Source organism: Theropithecus gelada, chromosome 4 (assembly GCF_003255815.1).
Source record: "Theropithecus gelada isolate Dixy chromosome 4, Tgel_1.0, whole genome shotgun sequence".
In the NCBI taxonomy this organism is placed as follows: Eukaryota; Metazoa; Chordata; class Mammalia; order Primates; family Cercopithecidae; genus Theropithecus; species Theropithecus gelada.
In genome coordinates this window covers 135,999,893-136,015,185 of record NC_037671.1, presented here as the reverse complement: position 1 = coordinate 136,015,185, position 15,293 = coordinate 135,999,893, and the positions used below count along the sequence as shown (strand labels likewise).

General features: G+C 35.7%; 1 protein-coding gene across 3 annotated transcripts in view; it reads left to right on the top strand.

Annotated features, from left to right (window-relative positions):
- REV3L (REV3 like, DNA directed polymerase zeta catalytic subunit) overlaps positions 1–15,293 on the top strand; it is a 190,998-nt gene that overhangs the window by 79,292 nt on the left and 96,413 nt on the right. For all 3 annotated transcript variants that reach the window (XM_025381340.1, XM_025381341.1, XM_025381342.1), the window contains 3 exons: positions 44–118; positions 3,285–3,445; positions 14,826–14,922. In XM_025381340.1, the coding sequence (XP_025237125.1) occupies positions 44–118; positions 3,285–3,445; positions 14,826–14,922 (333 nt within the window). The remainder of the gene's footprint in view (positions 1–43; positions 119–3,284; positions 3,446–14,825; positions 14,923–15,293) is intronic.

Sequence of the window (15,293 nt, the reverse complement as noted above, 5' to 3'; positions counted from 1 at the left end):
GAATTATGGAAATCATTTGTAATATCTTTTTCTTATATTTCAGGCCTTTTTATGGTTATCATGAGAAGGAAAGACACTTTATGAAGATCTATCTTTACAATCCTGCAGTGGTGAAAAGGTACAAAAATAAATGAAACCAAAACATGAATAACTATCATTTAAGTATTTTAATAATAAAAAAAAATCTAGAAAGAAGGCCTCTGTAGTTTGTAGTCTTATTAAAGACAGAGACCGTAAAATACACATGTATGTGTATAGGGAGAGGCCAGTGGCTTGAACTCTATGAAGGATGTTTTAGAGGTGGAGGCTCCCAACTGCTTCTTCCCTGTTACAGATTAGAGAGTTCATAGAAGTAAGTAAGGAGAGATTATGCTGCCATGAATGATGTTAGCCCTCTTTTGGCCAGACCTTAGTTCAGCGTTAAGAGAAAGTTGCTCTTTAGCATCAAAGCAAGGAGAAATGTGTAGGAGTGAGTCCAGAGCGAGAGAGCTTCTGAGATCTCAGAAACCTGTTGACTCTTTTTACTAGATGTTGGTGAAATGTTATATTCCAGGTTTTTTGTTGGGTTTGGTTTTGGTTGTTTTTTCTTCTCTCAGTTAGTCTCCCTGCCTCTAGTTTATCCTCTCAATCATCTTGGAGCCCAGGTTATTGAGGGCAGGGAAGGGCACATATATGGAAGATTTTAATCATCCTTTCAGATTCAAAACAAGGATTTTCACTATGTATAGTAGCAAGCTAGGGTAAAAGTGGCCTTGGAGGTGTACTAAGTACTGTTTTTTCAGGAGGTCTTTGATGTTTTCAAGAATCTCTTCCATCTATCGGCTATTCCCATCTTTCTTTCCAATTCTATATTAATGTTAATAAAACTTTGCTAATTATACGCACACGTTCATACTCATAGAAACACCTTTCTCTTATAGCCATTCTCCTTGAAAGATTTATCCAACTTCTTACCTCTCATTCATTGTTTGTTTGTTTGTTTTTTTTGAAACGGAATCTTGCCCTGTTGCTCAGGCTGGAGGGCAATGGCACAATCTCAGCTCACTGTAATCTCAGCCTCCCGGGTTCGTGCAATTCTCCTGCCTCAGCCTCCTGAGTAGTTAGGATTACAGGCATCACCACCACGTCCAACTAATTTTTTTGTATTTTTAGTAATGACAGGGTTTCTCCATGTTGGCCAGGCTGGTCTAGAACTCCTGACCTCAAGTGATCCGCCTGCCTGAGCCTCCCAAAGTGCTGGGATTACAGGAACGAGCCACTGTTGTCGGTTTTCCCATTCACTCTTTAATTTATTCCAATATGGCTTCTACCCCAACCATTTACTGAAAATTGCTTTCACTAATGACCTCTGTGTTGCTAAATCCAATTTTAGGTCCGTCCTTTTTGACCTCATGGTGATGCTTATGATGCCTTAAAACAATCCTAAATGTCAGCTTCTGTGATATATACCACCTCTAGTTTTTCTCATACCAGTCTGATCATTCGTATTTCTGCCATTTTGTTGGTTTCCCTTTTAACGTCTATGGTTGTTTCTTAGAATTCTGCCTTAGACTTTCATCTTTTCTCTGCATATTTTCTCTTCCCTCTACAGATTTATCTACTCCCATGGGTTTGTTTGGTTTTGGTTTTTGTTTATCTTTATGCTTTTGACTTCCAAATGAATATGAGTAGCCTAGTTTCTCTCTAGAGCTTCTAAACAATATATCAAACCACCTACTGGGTAGATGGAATAGCCCAGTGGTTATGAGTGAGGGCTCACAAGGCAGAGAAAATTTGATTTGAATTTTAGCTCCTTTTTTTTTTTAAGAGACAGGATCTTGCTGTGTTGCCCAGGATGGAGTGTAGTGGTGCCATCATACCTCACTGTAACCTGGAACTCCTAGGCTCAAGGGAGGTCCTCCCACCTGAGAGCTCTTCTGCCTTTTATTTGTGTGATTTTTAAATCTGAGATAATTTCTTAATTTGTAAAATGGAGATGATCGTACCACAGACTTGTAATAAACGTTACTTGTAATAAAGTACTTTAGCACAGTATCCAATATATAGTGATCACAAATATGTTAGTTACCTTTGCTATGTTGATAAAATGATTATTATTTTCTTTGTGATTCTTTTCCAATATTATTGTTGGATCCCCACTATACCTAAATGCCCTTGTGTCTAACTTGAGTTTTGATCGTTATTCCCCTTCCAAAAAATCCCAAACAAACCAATTTTTCTTACAGTTCTTCCCCTTTCAAATAATTGCAACACCACTAACTAGCTGCTTAAGCAGGAAATCTAGGCATCACCTTCAGCCCCTTTTCTGTCTCACCCTTCACATCTAGTTAGTCATCAAGGCCTGATCATTTCACCCCTTATGTGTTTCCTGAATCGATACATTTCTATGATCCTTGTTATAGCCACCATCCTTAGTTTTTCCACAACAGCCTATTTACTCCTTACCTGTAGTCTTCTGTGTTCTATAGCTCGTCTGGTGATGTCACTTTTCTGCTATTCACCTCTCAGACAAATTTCACTGCCTCTTCACATCTCTTAACAGGCTCTGCATGCTCACTCTTCTCATTACTTCTCTATCCCTGCCTCTGACACTAGGTCACAGTCTTACTCAGTGGTTTCAGTTCCTGAATAAGCCATGTTTTCTCGTGACCCTTTACATGTGCAGTTTTATTTACATGAATACTCTTCCCTCTCTTCAGAGAAAAAAGTGCCTCTTTTTTAGTTTCTTGCTTAGAGACTTTCTCTAAGGTTTTGCAGAAACATCCTCTGCACCTCTATCTGATTAGTATCTTTTCTAAATGTTTAATATATTTCCTCACGTAGTACTTAACTATGCTGTGTATAATTGTCTGTTGTTTGTATTCATCATTGTGAAGGAAAAAAAAAACTCAGGAAAGAAAAATATCAAAATGGCAATACCTCTGAGTGGTGGGATTATAAGTAATGATTTCTTTCCCTTTTTTGAATATTTAATCTTTTCAAAATTATTTGTTATTTTTAAAAGAAAAATTTTATTTTAAAAACCTTTTGGTATTTTAATTTTTAAACATAGTATCAAATTGGCTTAAGACAAAATATTCTTCATCCATGCAGTTTTTTGTTATTCAGAACATGTTGCTTACTTTAAAACTTGATTGAAACTTTTAATTTCTGACAAAATACAAATTTCCAGTAAAACTGAAAAGAAAATTTTGTGTGCTAATAAGTACTTTGTTCTCTATATTTCTATATTTAACATTTTAGGGAACATAATTTTATGATAAAACTTTTTTTTTCTAATTTAGGATATGTGAACTTTTGCAAAGTGGAGCCATAATGAATAAATTTTACCAGCCTCATGAAGCGCATATTCCCTACCTCCTACAGCTCTTCATTGACTACAATCTTTATGGCATGAATTTAATAAATCTGGCTGCTGTCAAGTTCCGAAAAGCAAGAAGGAAAAGTAAGGTTAATTTTCAATCAAAGTTTGAAACGAGTGTTGTATAGTCAGTGATTTATAAAATATATATTTAGAAAATAAATGTTGAGTGACTAAAGAATGAAAAGAAATATTTGCTCAGTGGAATTAGATTGTCAGAAAAAGCATCTCAGAAAAACATTTTTTTAGTAACAGCTTTATTGAGTTATAATTTATATCCATTTAAAGAGGACGGTTTGATGGTTTTTAGTATACAGGCTACCTAAAAGGTATTGTGGGTTTAGTTCCAGACCACTGCAAAAGTGAACCCTTTATGTTGCTTAGCAATTGATACGTATTGTGATTCTTTTTTTTTTTTTTAACCTCAGACCTTAATGTTACTTTTTGTATTTTAGGAATAGTGTATGATACACAATTCTAGAAATCCCTGGAGTTGTTAGAGCCTTGTTACTCTAGTCCAGCACTTCCCTGATGAGGTGAATAGCTGTAAGTTAGTGGAGGTGTTGGTCTCTCAGCATTCCAGACGGATTCTTAAGTCCCTTGAGCCATCACCTCCACCAATGAACATCCTTGTCCATTTTATCTCAGTGGGTCTTGCAAGCGTTATTGTATTTCTTTGTGTGACATGACCTGAAAAATATTGCAAGCAGAGCTTTCTCTGGGTGAATTTGGTACTGCTTTAAAGTTGTTTATTTATAGAGCCTTTGATATTATGAACAAAACAGAATAACATGGTTATTTGAATAAGTTGATTTTCTCTCAAAACAAATTTATTTCTCCTTTTGCATTTGTAACTTTCTGAGGTGAAAATTAGGAGATTCCCAGGTTTTTTACTGTTGGAATGAAAAGTTACAGACGAGAGAAGGCTAGAGCATCTTGAATGGTGAATCCTTTCTGGAAAGTTTTCAGTATATTTTGCCCAGATCCATCAGTGGAATCACTTTCAGTGACAGCTATAGCCTTATGAAATGCACTTCTTAAATCATAAGACTTGAAAGTCAAAATTACTCTTTGACCCATGGGATGCAGAATGGATGTTGTGTTAGCAGGCAGGGAACCAACATTAGTCTTCTTGTACATCTCCATCAGACCTATTGGGTGACCAGGTGCATTGTCAGTGAGCAGAAATAGTTCGAAAAGAATCTTTTTTTTTTTGAGCAGTAGGTCTCAACAATGGGCTTAAAATATTCAGTAAACCATGCTACAATTGGTATACTGTCATCCATGCTTTTTTGATCCACTTATAGAACACAGGCAGAGTAGATTTAGCATAATTTTTAAGGGCCCTAGGATTTTCAGAATGGCAAATGAGCATTGACTTCAACTTCAAGTTACCAGCAGCATTAACTAACCCTGCCAAGAGAGTCCTTTGAAGCTTTGAAATCAGGCATTGACAGCTCTCTAGCAATGAAAGTTCTAAACAGCATCTTCACAGATAAGGTTGTTTTCATCTACATTGAAAATCTGTTATTTAGTGTATCCACCTTCATCAGTTATCTTAGCTAGGTATTCCAGAGAACTTGCTGCAGCTTCTGCATCAGCCCTTGCTGTTTCACCTATCTACAGTAAGGCTGTTTCATACGCTTGTGTGTTCCATTGGAGTAGCACTATTCATTTCCTTTAAGAACTTTTCCTTTGCATTCACTACTTGGCTAACTGGCACAAGAGACCTAGCTTTTGGCTTATTTTGGCTTCTGACATGCCTTCCTTGGTAAGCTTAATCATTTCTAGTTTTTTATTTAAAGTGAGAGACATGTGACTCTTCCTTTCATTTGAACATTTAGAGGCCATCGTAGGGTTACTAATTGGTTACTAATTTTATATTTGAAATCCATAATTGACCCATATAGTCGTCTTAACTTTGACAAAGACATAATGGTAATTCAATGGAGAAAACATAGCCTTTTCAACAAATAGTGCTGGTATAATTGGATGTCCATATGCCAGAAAATGAAAATAAAACATATTTTTATATGGTCTTCACACCTTATACATCACATGCACTTCACACCTTAAATAATAATTAAAATGCTTCAGAAACTTAAATGTAAATTATGAACCTATCAGAGTTCTAGCAGAAAATAAAGGGAAAATGTGTCCAGTCTTGAGTTTGGCAATGAAGTTTCAGATATAACACCAAAAGCATGATACATGAAAAGATAAATTACTGTTAGATTTCGTCAAAATAAAAAACTTTTACTTTGTGAAAAACAGTGTTAAAAAAATGAAAAGACAAGTCATGGACTGGGAGAAAATGTTTGCAAATTACATATCTGATAGAGGACTTGTGTATAAAATATATAAGAATTATTAAAAATCAACAATAAGAAAGCAAACAGTCCAATTAAAAATGGTGAAAAGACCTAAACAGACACTTGACCAAAGAAGATACAAGGATGGCAAACACGTGAAAAGATGATATTCACCATTATATGTCGTTAGGGAAACGGAGATTAAAACTACAAAGAACTACCACTATATACCTATTAGAATGACTACAATTCACAAGACTAACAATAACAAATGTTGACCAAGAGGTGAAACAGCAGCACTGACATTCTTTGCTGGTGGGAATGCAAAATAGTACAGTCGCTTTGGAAGACAGATAGTTTCTCAGAACACTAAACATAGACTTAGAGTACGACCCAGTGATGGCACTCCTAGGTATGTTTACCTAAGTGATTTAGGTCCACCCAAACCTGTATACAAATGTTTATAGCAACTTTATTCATAATTGCCAAAAATATAAAGCAACCGAGATGTCCACTCAACAGGGAAATGGATAAACTTTGATAACATTTAGTGATAAAAAGGAACAAACAATTGATTCACATAACATGGATGAATCTTTAAAGCATTTTACTAAGTGAAAGAAGCCAGACCAAAAAGGATCCAAACTGTGTGACTTCATTCACATGACATTCTGGAAAAGACAAAACTATAGAAGTAGAAAATGGACTGTTGGTTGTTAGGGTTTAGGAGAGAGGGAAGTATTGACTGCAAAGGGATGTACAGGGGAACTTTTTAAGAGTGAAGGAATTACTCTGTACAGTTCTGGGTTGGTGGATACATGACTATTCATTCTTCAAACTCTATAACCAAGTGATATACCTTAACCAAGAGATGAAGTTTAATGTCACCAGTTATTATGTCATGTGGGTGTCACGTGCCCCCTCATTTGATGTGATAACAAAAGTACTTCACCTCTGTGATATTCTTGCCAAAAACTCATAACCCCAGTCTACTCATGAGAAAAACATCAGACATACCCAAATTGGGAGTTGTCCTACAGGTTATCTCATCAGTACTCATGACTGCGAAGGTCGTGAAAAGCAAGGAAAGACAGATAAATAGACCAGAGGAGCCTGGGAAGACATGGCAACTGAATGCAGTGTGGTGTCCTAGATTGGATCCTGGAACAGAAAGAGGACATTAGTGGAAAAATTGGTGAAATTCAAATAAAATGTTTTGTTTAGTTAATAGTAACCTTCCAGTGTCAGTTTCTTTGTTTTGACAAATATACCATGATAATACGTTAACAATGAGGTAAACCAGGTGTCCGGTATATGGAAACTGTCTGTAGTACCCTTGGAACTTTTCTGTAAATCTAAAATTATTCAAAAATAAAAAGGTTACTGGGGAAACGAATAAGCTTATCATTGTCAAGTATAACCGAGAATCTAAGGCAGATTGAGGAATGGAAGAGTTTCTAGGGTATATAATTAGGTATTAGAGAAAGAGGAGATAATTTTCATAATTAGTTTTTTCCAGTAGGTGAAAAAGCACAAGAATAGTTTAAATTAGCAAATATACAGAAACCATTTATTTTATTTATAAAAGTTAAATTATTGGAATGGTACTCAGAAGGGTTTTTTTCCAGAATACAGGAAGTGTTTACAGATTTGAAGGCATCATTATGTGAAATTTATTAGGTTGGTGCAAAGGTAATTGCAGCTTTTGCTATTACTTTCAGTGGCAAAAATCACAATTACTTGTGTGCCATCCTAATAGAAGGGAAATTAAAAACAGGGAAATTGCAGTATGATAAAAGATTTACGTCTTCTTTCATCATATAGTTAGCCCTCAGGTTTTTGCTTTTGTTTAGTATAAGATAAAAGATTATGCTGAAATCATGGACAAAAATCAATGAATAATTTGTTTTATTTTGTCATGTTTTCTCAGGCATATTACAGTTTAACTTGACAGTAAACTTCTTGTAAGTAAATATATGTGTTACATATATGCAGAACTTCATTTTACCTGATAAATGTAATACATGTTAATGGAGTTTTACTTTTGAAAGTAAAATATATTCAAAAGCAAAAATGATTTAGAAATTTGTATATTATATGTACATATACAATTTTGCCTCAGCACTCAGTTGTGTAATCAGTGGTCAAATGAAATGGAAATGATGCTAATTACTGTAGTTGTTAAAGTGAAGTGCATAAAGTATGTAAATGGGACAAATTTTTTTTTCTTTTTTCTTTTTTTGCCCAACATGGGTAAAAGAGGAATAAATGGAGCAAATGTTTTGAGCACCACAGAGGCATTTTATATTTTTTTAACATTCACAGTTGAAAAACATATGTATATGTAATATAGAATTATATATATTTAAATTTGGGAGTTTCCATGTTCTTTAGGGAAATATGCTAAAACAGTACGGTGTAGTAACTGAATCAGTAAACCTGTGTAGATTATTTATTTGTGTCAATTTATTAGAAAATAATATTTGTTGTAATTTACAACTTGCAAAGTAATTTATTATAAATGCCCTATCCATACTGCAGCAAAGCCTTTTGAAATTTCTGAATGTATATAAGACCAGTTGCGTGTTTTGGCATACGTTTTGTCAAAATAGCAAAGATGTTAATGCCTTGTATCATTCTAACTATACCATCTTGTGATGCACCTAGCCAAATAAGAAAATCAAAGTACTAAATTTAGCTAGAGAGGATTGTAAATTTAGTATCTTAATGTTGGGATTCTTTTTGATGCCACTCATTCAATTTTCTTTTCCTTCCTTCCTTCCTTCCTTCCTTCCTTCCTTCCTTCCTTCCTTTTCTTTTTTCTTTTCTTTTCTTTCTTCTTTCTTCTTTCTTTCTTTCTCTCTCTCTTTCTTTCTTTCTTTTTCCTTCTTTCTTTCTCTCTCTCTTTTCTTTCTTTCCTTCTTTCCATCTTTCTGTCTTTCTCTCTTTTTCTTTTTCTCTTTCTCTTTTTCTTTTTCTTTTTCTTTTTCTTTTTGTTTTCTCACTCTGTCAGCCAGGCTGGAGTGCAGTGGCACAATGTCGCCTCACTGCAACCTCTGCCTCCTGGGCTCAAGCAATTCTCCTGCCTCAGCCTCCCGAGTAGCTGGGATTATAGGCATGTACCACCACGCCCAGCTAATTTTTGTATTTTATAGTAGAGACAGGGTTTCACTGTGTTGGCCAGGCTGGTGTCAAACTGCTTACCTCAGGTAATCTGCCCACCTTGGTCTCCCAGAGCGCTGGGGTTATAGGCGTGGGCCACTGTGCCCAGTCAGCTTTCTCTCCAAAACTTAAATTCCCGTAAGAAGTCACAACAAAGATACTAAAATTTAGAAACTACTTCCAAAGAATGACCTCAGGACTGTTTCTGAAACTGGGACATCTAAGCAGAAATGTGTAGTCTCTTCAGTTGCAGCTCAAATTCTATTTGCATTTGACCCAGGTTTCCAGTCATTGTTACTGCCATTACTTCTGGAATGCATTGTGTATTTTCTTTTTGTTCGGGGATTAGTATTAAAAGTATCTTTTGACTTTTATGTGGAATTTCCATTTTTATTTTAGTTGAGGCTCATGTAGATTACCGTAGGAGTATAGATTAAAATATTTAAGAATTTGTAATTCTTCTTTATTTTGTAAATAAGATATTAAGTATATCTACCACAATAGCATTTTATGTATCATACTTTTATTCTACTATGAAAGTATTGTGGCCATTTTTTCCTTGGATTTATACATCGCAGTTTTTTTTCTCCTCTTAGTTTTGAACCATTAGTCTCAATGGTTTCTTCCTGGGTGTGTATTTCTTCCTGTGTATGAGTTTTTAGGACACAATTTTAGTAACTAGTCACATAATTTATATATTATTTTACTTAAAGGGATCATTCCTATAGTTTGCTACTAGAGAAGTTTCTCTGAATATGTAGAGTGCTGAAAAGATGTAACAGTTCTCAATATGTATACACCTAACACCACAGTACCCAATATATAAAGCAAATATTAGATCCAAAGCAAATATTATTAGGTTTGATTATTAGCATCTGTCCAATGCTAAGAGTGGGGTGTTGAAGTCCCCAGCTAGCCAATACAATACACTGGTAGTTGGGGACTTCAACACCCCACTGTCAGCTTTAGGCAGATAATCTAGATAGAAAATCAAAAATTAATTTTGGATCTAAACTTCACTTTAGAGCCAGGCATCATAATCCTGACACTTCGAGAAGCTGAGGCAGGAGAATTGCTTGAGCCCAGGAGTTAGAGACTAGCTCAGGTAACATAGTGAGACCTCATCTTTACAAAAAATTTAAAAATTAGCCAGGTGTGGTGGCATACACCTGTGGCCTCAGCTACTCAGGAGGCTGAGGTAGGAGGATTGCTTATGCCTGGGAAGTTAAGGCTGCAGTGAACTGTGGTCACACCACTGCACTGCAGCCTGGTGACAGAACAAGACGCTGTCTCAATAAATAAATAAACTGTACTTTAGACCAAATGGACCTAACAGACATTTACAGAACATTTTATCCAGTAGTTGCAGAATACACATTCTTCTCATCCGCATATAGAACGTTCTCCAGGAAAAAATCATAAGTTAGGCCACAAAACAAGTCTCAACAAATTTTAGAAAATTGAAATCATATTTATTGTCTTCTGACCACTACGGAATAAAACTAGAAATCAATAAAAAGAGAAACTTTGGAAACTGTACAAATACATGGAAATTAAACAAAATGCTCCTGAACCTTTATTGGATCAATGAAGAAATTAAGAAGGAAATTTAAAAATTTCTTGAAACCAATGAAAATGGAAACAGCATACCAAAACCTATGAGATACAGCAAAAACAGTACTAAGAGGTAAGTTTATAGCAATAGGTGCCTGTATTAAAAAAACAGATTTCAAATAAACAATGTAATGATGTATTTTAAGAAACTAGAAAAGCAAGAACAAAGCCAAAATTAGAAGAATAAAGAAATAATAAAGATCAGAGTAGAACTAAACAAAATAGAGACTAAAAAAAAAAAAAATACAGAAGATCAGAGAAATGAAAAACTGGTGCTTTGAAAAGATAAATCAATAAATCGCTAGCTAGACTAACCAAGAAAAAACAAGACCCACATAAAATCAGACATGAAAGAGGAGACATTACAATTTATGAAACAGAAATACAGAAGATCATCAGAGACTGTTATGAACAACTATATGTGAACAAGTTGGGAAACCTTGAGGGAATGGATACATTTTTGGACACATTACAGCATACCAAGAGTGAACCAGGAAGAAATAGGAAACCTGGTCAGGCACAGTGGCTCACACCTGAAATCCTAGCATTTTGGAAGGTCAGGGTGGGAGGAAGGCTTGAGCTCAGGAGGTCAAGACCAGCCTGGGCAACAGTGAGACTTTGTCTCTATTTTAAATTTTTAAAAAAGGAAACCTGAGCAGACCAATCACAAGTAACAAGATTGAATCTGTAATTTAAAGGTCTGCCAGTAAAGAAAAGCCCAGGTCTGGATGGCTTTACTGCTGAATCCTGCCACATGTAGAAAGAAATACTAACACCAATTCTTCTCAAACTAGTTCAAAAATTTGAAGAAGGGGAAATTCTTCCTCACTCATTCTATGAAGTCAGCTTTATCCTGATACCAAAATCAGACAGGACACAACAAAAAAAGAAAACTACAGGTCAGCATCACTGATGAACATAGACACAAAAATCCGCAACAAAATAGTAACAAATCGAAACCAACAAAACATGAAAAAAAAAAAAAATACACCACGGTCAAGTGAAATTTATCCTAGGGCCAGGCACAGTGGCTCACACCTATAATACCAGCAGCACTTTGGAAGGCTGAGGTGGGTAGATCGCTTGAGCCCGGGAGTTTGAGACTATCCTGGGCAACATGGTGAAACCCTGTCTCTACAAAAAAATAAAAAAATTAGCTGGGTGTGGTGGCATGCACCTGTAGTCCCACCTGCTTGGGAGGCTTAGGTAGGAGGATGGCTTGAGCCCGGGAGGTGGAGGTTACAGTAAGCCAAGATCATGCCACTGTACTCGAGCCTGGGTGGCAGAGTGAAACCCTGTCTCAAAAAAAACTTATTTCAGGGGTACAAGGATTGTTCATTATATGCAAATCAATAAATGTGATATATCACATCAACAGAATGAAAGACAAAAACCATATGATCATCTCAGCTAACACAGAAAAGTTATTTGATAAAATTCAATGTCCCTTCATGATAAAAACTCCTGACAAATTAATCACAGAAGGACCATACCTCAAAAGACAAGGATGCCCATTTTTACCACTCCTGCTCAACATAGTACAGAAAGTTCTAGCCATAACAATCAGGCAAGGTAAAGAAATAAAAGGCACCAAATTGGGAAAAAAGAGGTCAATTTGTCCCTTTTTCGCAGATGACATGATATATATATGGAAAAACCTGAAGACTCCAGCAAAAAAATTGTTAGAACTGATAAACAAATTTAGTAAAGTTGCAGATTTTTTTTAAAAACACACAAAAAATCAATAGCATTTCTGTGCACCAATAACAACTAGCTGAAAAAGAAAACAAGAACACAGTCCCATTTATTATGGCTACCAAAAAGAATACTAATAAATTTAACCAAAGAAGTAAAGGTTCTATAGGAGGAAAACTAGAAATTACTGATAAAATTAATGGAAGTAAACAGTGGAAATAGACAAATGGAGATATCCCATGTTCATGGATCAGAAAAATTAATATTGTTAAAATGGCCATATTTTCCAATACAATCTAAAGATTCATAGCAATTCATAACAAAATACCTATGACATTCTTCATGGAAATAGAAAAAAAATTGTAAACTTCATGTGGAACCACAAAAGAGCCTAAATAACCAAAGCAATCCTGAGCAAAAAGAACAACTGGAGACATCACACTACCTGAGGTCAAAATAATACTAGAAAACTTTAGTAACCAAATCAGTATGGTGTTGGTATAAAAACAGACACACACACAGGCTGAGCAAAACAATACTACAAAGCTTTAGTAACCAAATCAACATGGTGTTGGTATAAAAACAGACACATAGGCTGAGCAAAATAATACTACAAAGCTTTAGTAACCAAATCAGCATGGTATTGGTATAAAAACAGACACACAGGCTGAGCATGATGGCTTGCTCTTCTAATCTCAACATTTTGGGAGGCTGAGATAGGAGGATCACTTGAGCCCAGAAATTTGAGTCCAGCCTGGGCAAGATAGTGAAACCCCATCTCTACAAATTAGCAAATCATGGTGGCGCATGCCTGTTGTCCTAGTAGCTTGGGAGGCTGAGATGGGAGGATCATTTGAGCCTGGAAGCTCAATACTGCAGTGAGCCATAATCATACCACTGCACTCCAGCCTGGATGACAGTGAGACCCTGTCTAAAAAAAAAAAAAAAAAAAAATTGTAGGACAGATACTCTGGGACATTGGTCTGGGAAAAAATTTTATGGCTAAGACCTCAAAAGCACAGGCAACCAAAGCAAATAGACAAAAGGGACTGTGTAAACTAAAAAGCTTCTGCACAGCAAAGGAAAAACAGAGTAAAGACACAGCCTACAGAATGAGAGAAAGTATTTGCAAACTATTCATGAAATGAGACTAATATCCAAAATATATAAGGAACTCGGCAAGAAAAAAAATAGTTTCATATCTGAGTAGACATTTCTCAAAAGAAGACATACAAATGACCGGCAGATATATTTTTTAAATGCTCAACATCACTAATCATCAGGGAGATGCAAATCAAAACCACAATAAGCAATCATCTTTCCCCAGTTAGAATGGCTGTTATGGAAAAGACAGTAACAAATGCTGGTGAGGATGCAAGGAAAAGGAAACTCTTATACACTGTTGGTGGGAATGTAAATTAGTACAGCCATTATGCAAAACAGTACGGAGGTTTCTCAGAAACCTAAAACTAGAACTACCATATGATATAGCAGTCCCACTGCTGGGTATTTATCCAAAGGAAAGGAAATCAATATGTCAAAGATAGATACCTATACCCCCATGTTTATTGCAGCACTATTTATAATAGCCAAGATACGGAATCATGACTTAAGTATACATCAGTGGATGAATGGATAAAGAAAATGTGATATATATACACAATGGAATTCTGTTCTGCCTTATTTTTTATGAAAATGAAATTCTGTCATTTGCAGCCACATGGATAGAATTGAGATCATTATGTTAAATAAGCCAGGCCCAGAAAGACAAATATCACATGTTCTTACTGATGTGGGAACTAAAAAAAAGTTCACCTTTAGCCAGGAGTCATGATGCACCCCTGTAGTCCCAGCTACGTGGGAGGCTGAGGCAGGAGGATTGTTTGAGTCCAGGAGATTGATTCCAGTCTGGGCAGCATAGCAAGATGCCATCTCAAAAAAATAAAAAGTAGAATGGTAGTTACTAGAGGCTGGGAAGGGTGTATGAGAAGGGTTCCAGGAAGATTTGAAGACAGACTGGTTAATACAATTAGACGAAATAAGTTCTAGTGTTTGATAGCATACAGGAGTGACTGTAGTTAACAACGATATATATTTCAAAATAACTGGAAGAGAAGATTTGAAATGTTCTCGACACAAATGATGAATAACGTTCGGGCTGATGGACATCCTAAGTACCTTGATTTTGTCATTACAGGTTGTATGCATGTATCAAAATACTACATGTGCCCCATAAATATGTACAAATATTATGTATCAATAAAAAGGGATCTGTAATTTATGAGTAATAAAATTTTTTAAAGATCGTTTACTGGCCAGGTGCTGTGGCTCATGCCTGTAATCCCAGCACTTTGGGAGGCCGAGGCAGGTGGATCACAAGGTCGGGAGATCGAGACCATCCTGTCTGACATGGTGAAACCCTGTCTCTACTAAAAATACAAAATAAATTAGCCGGGTGTGGTGGCGGGTGCCTATAGTCCCAGCTACACAGGAGGCTGAGGCAGGAGAATGGCGTGAATCTGGGAGGTGGAGCTTACAGTGAGCCAAGATTGTGCCACTGCAGTCCAGCCTGGGCGACACAGCAAGACTCCGTCTCAAAAAAAAAAAGACATTTATCTTCTAAAAAGTAATTATATAAAAATTAAAAGTAGAATTTATTCCTTTTACTTTTCTATTCCCAGGTAATACATTGTATGCAACTGGATCCTGCAAGAATCATTTATCAAGAAATTCTCTTGCTGGTACTTTATTTCGGTGGGAACAAGATGAAATACCAAGGTTAGTTAATGTTGTAAAGGAAATGAAAATTTTACATATATCCTAGTTGTGATCAGAAATCAGTGGTTACCATGATTAAATTTTAACCTTTTATTGTGTTGGATCTTTTTAATCTATACACTTATTAAAAAAAAGCAAACCTTGACATTAGTGTATTACAAGGAATAAACGATTTAAAAAACAGACCATGAAAGTGTACCTAGTTATTACCTACTTAACAAAAGGAATACGAGGTAGATATTGTTATACTTTTCTTCAGCATTCATCTTCATTGTCCATTCTAATTTGATATCCTATAACTTGTAAAAAAAATTTACATTTATGATAAAATAGTAATTTAAAACAAAAATCTAAATATTTTTAATAAAAAC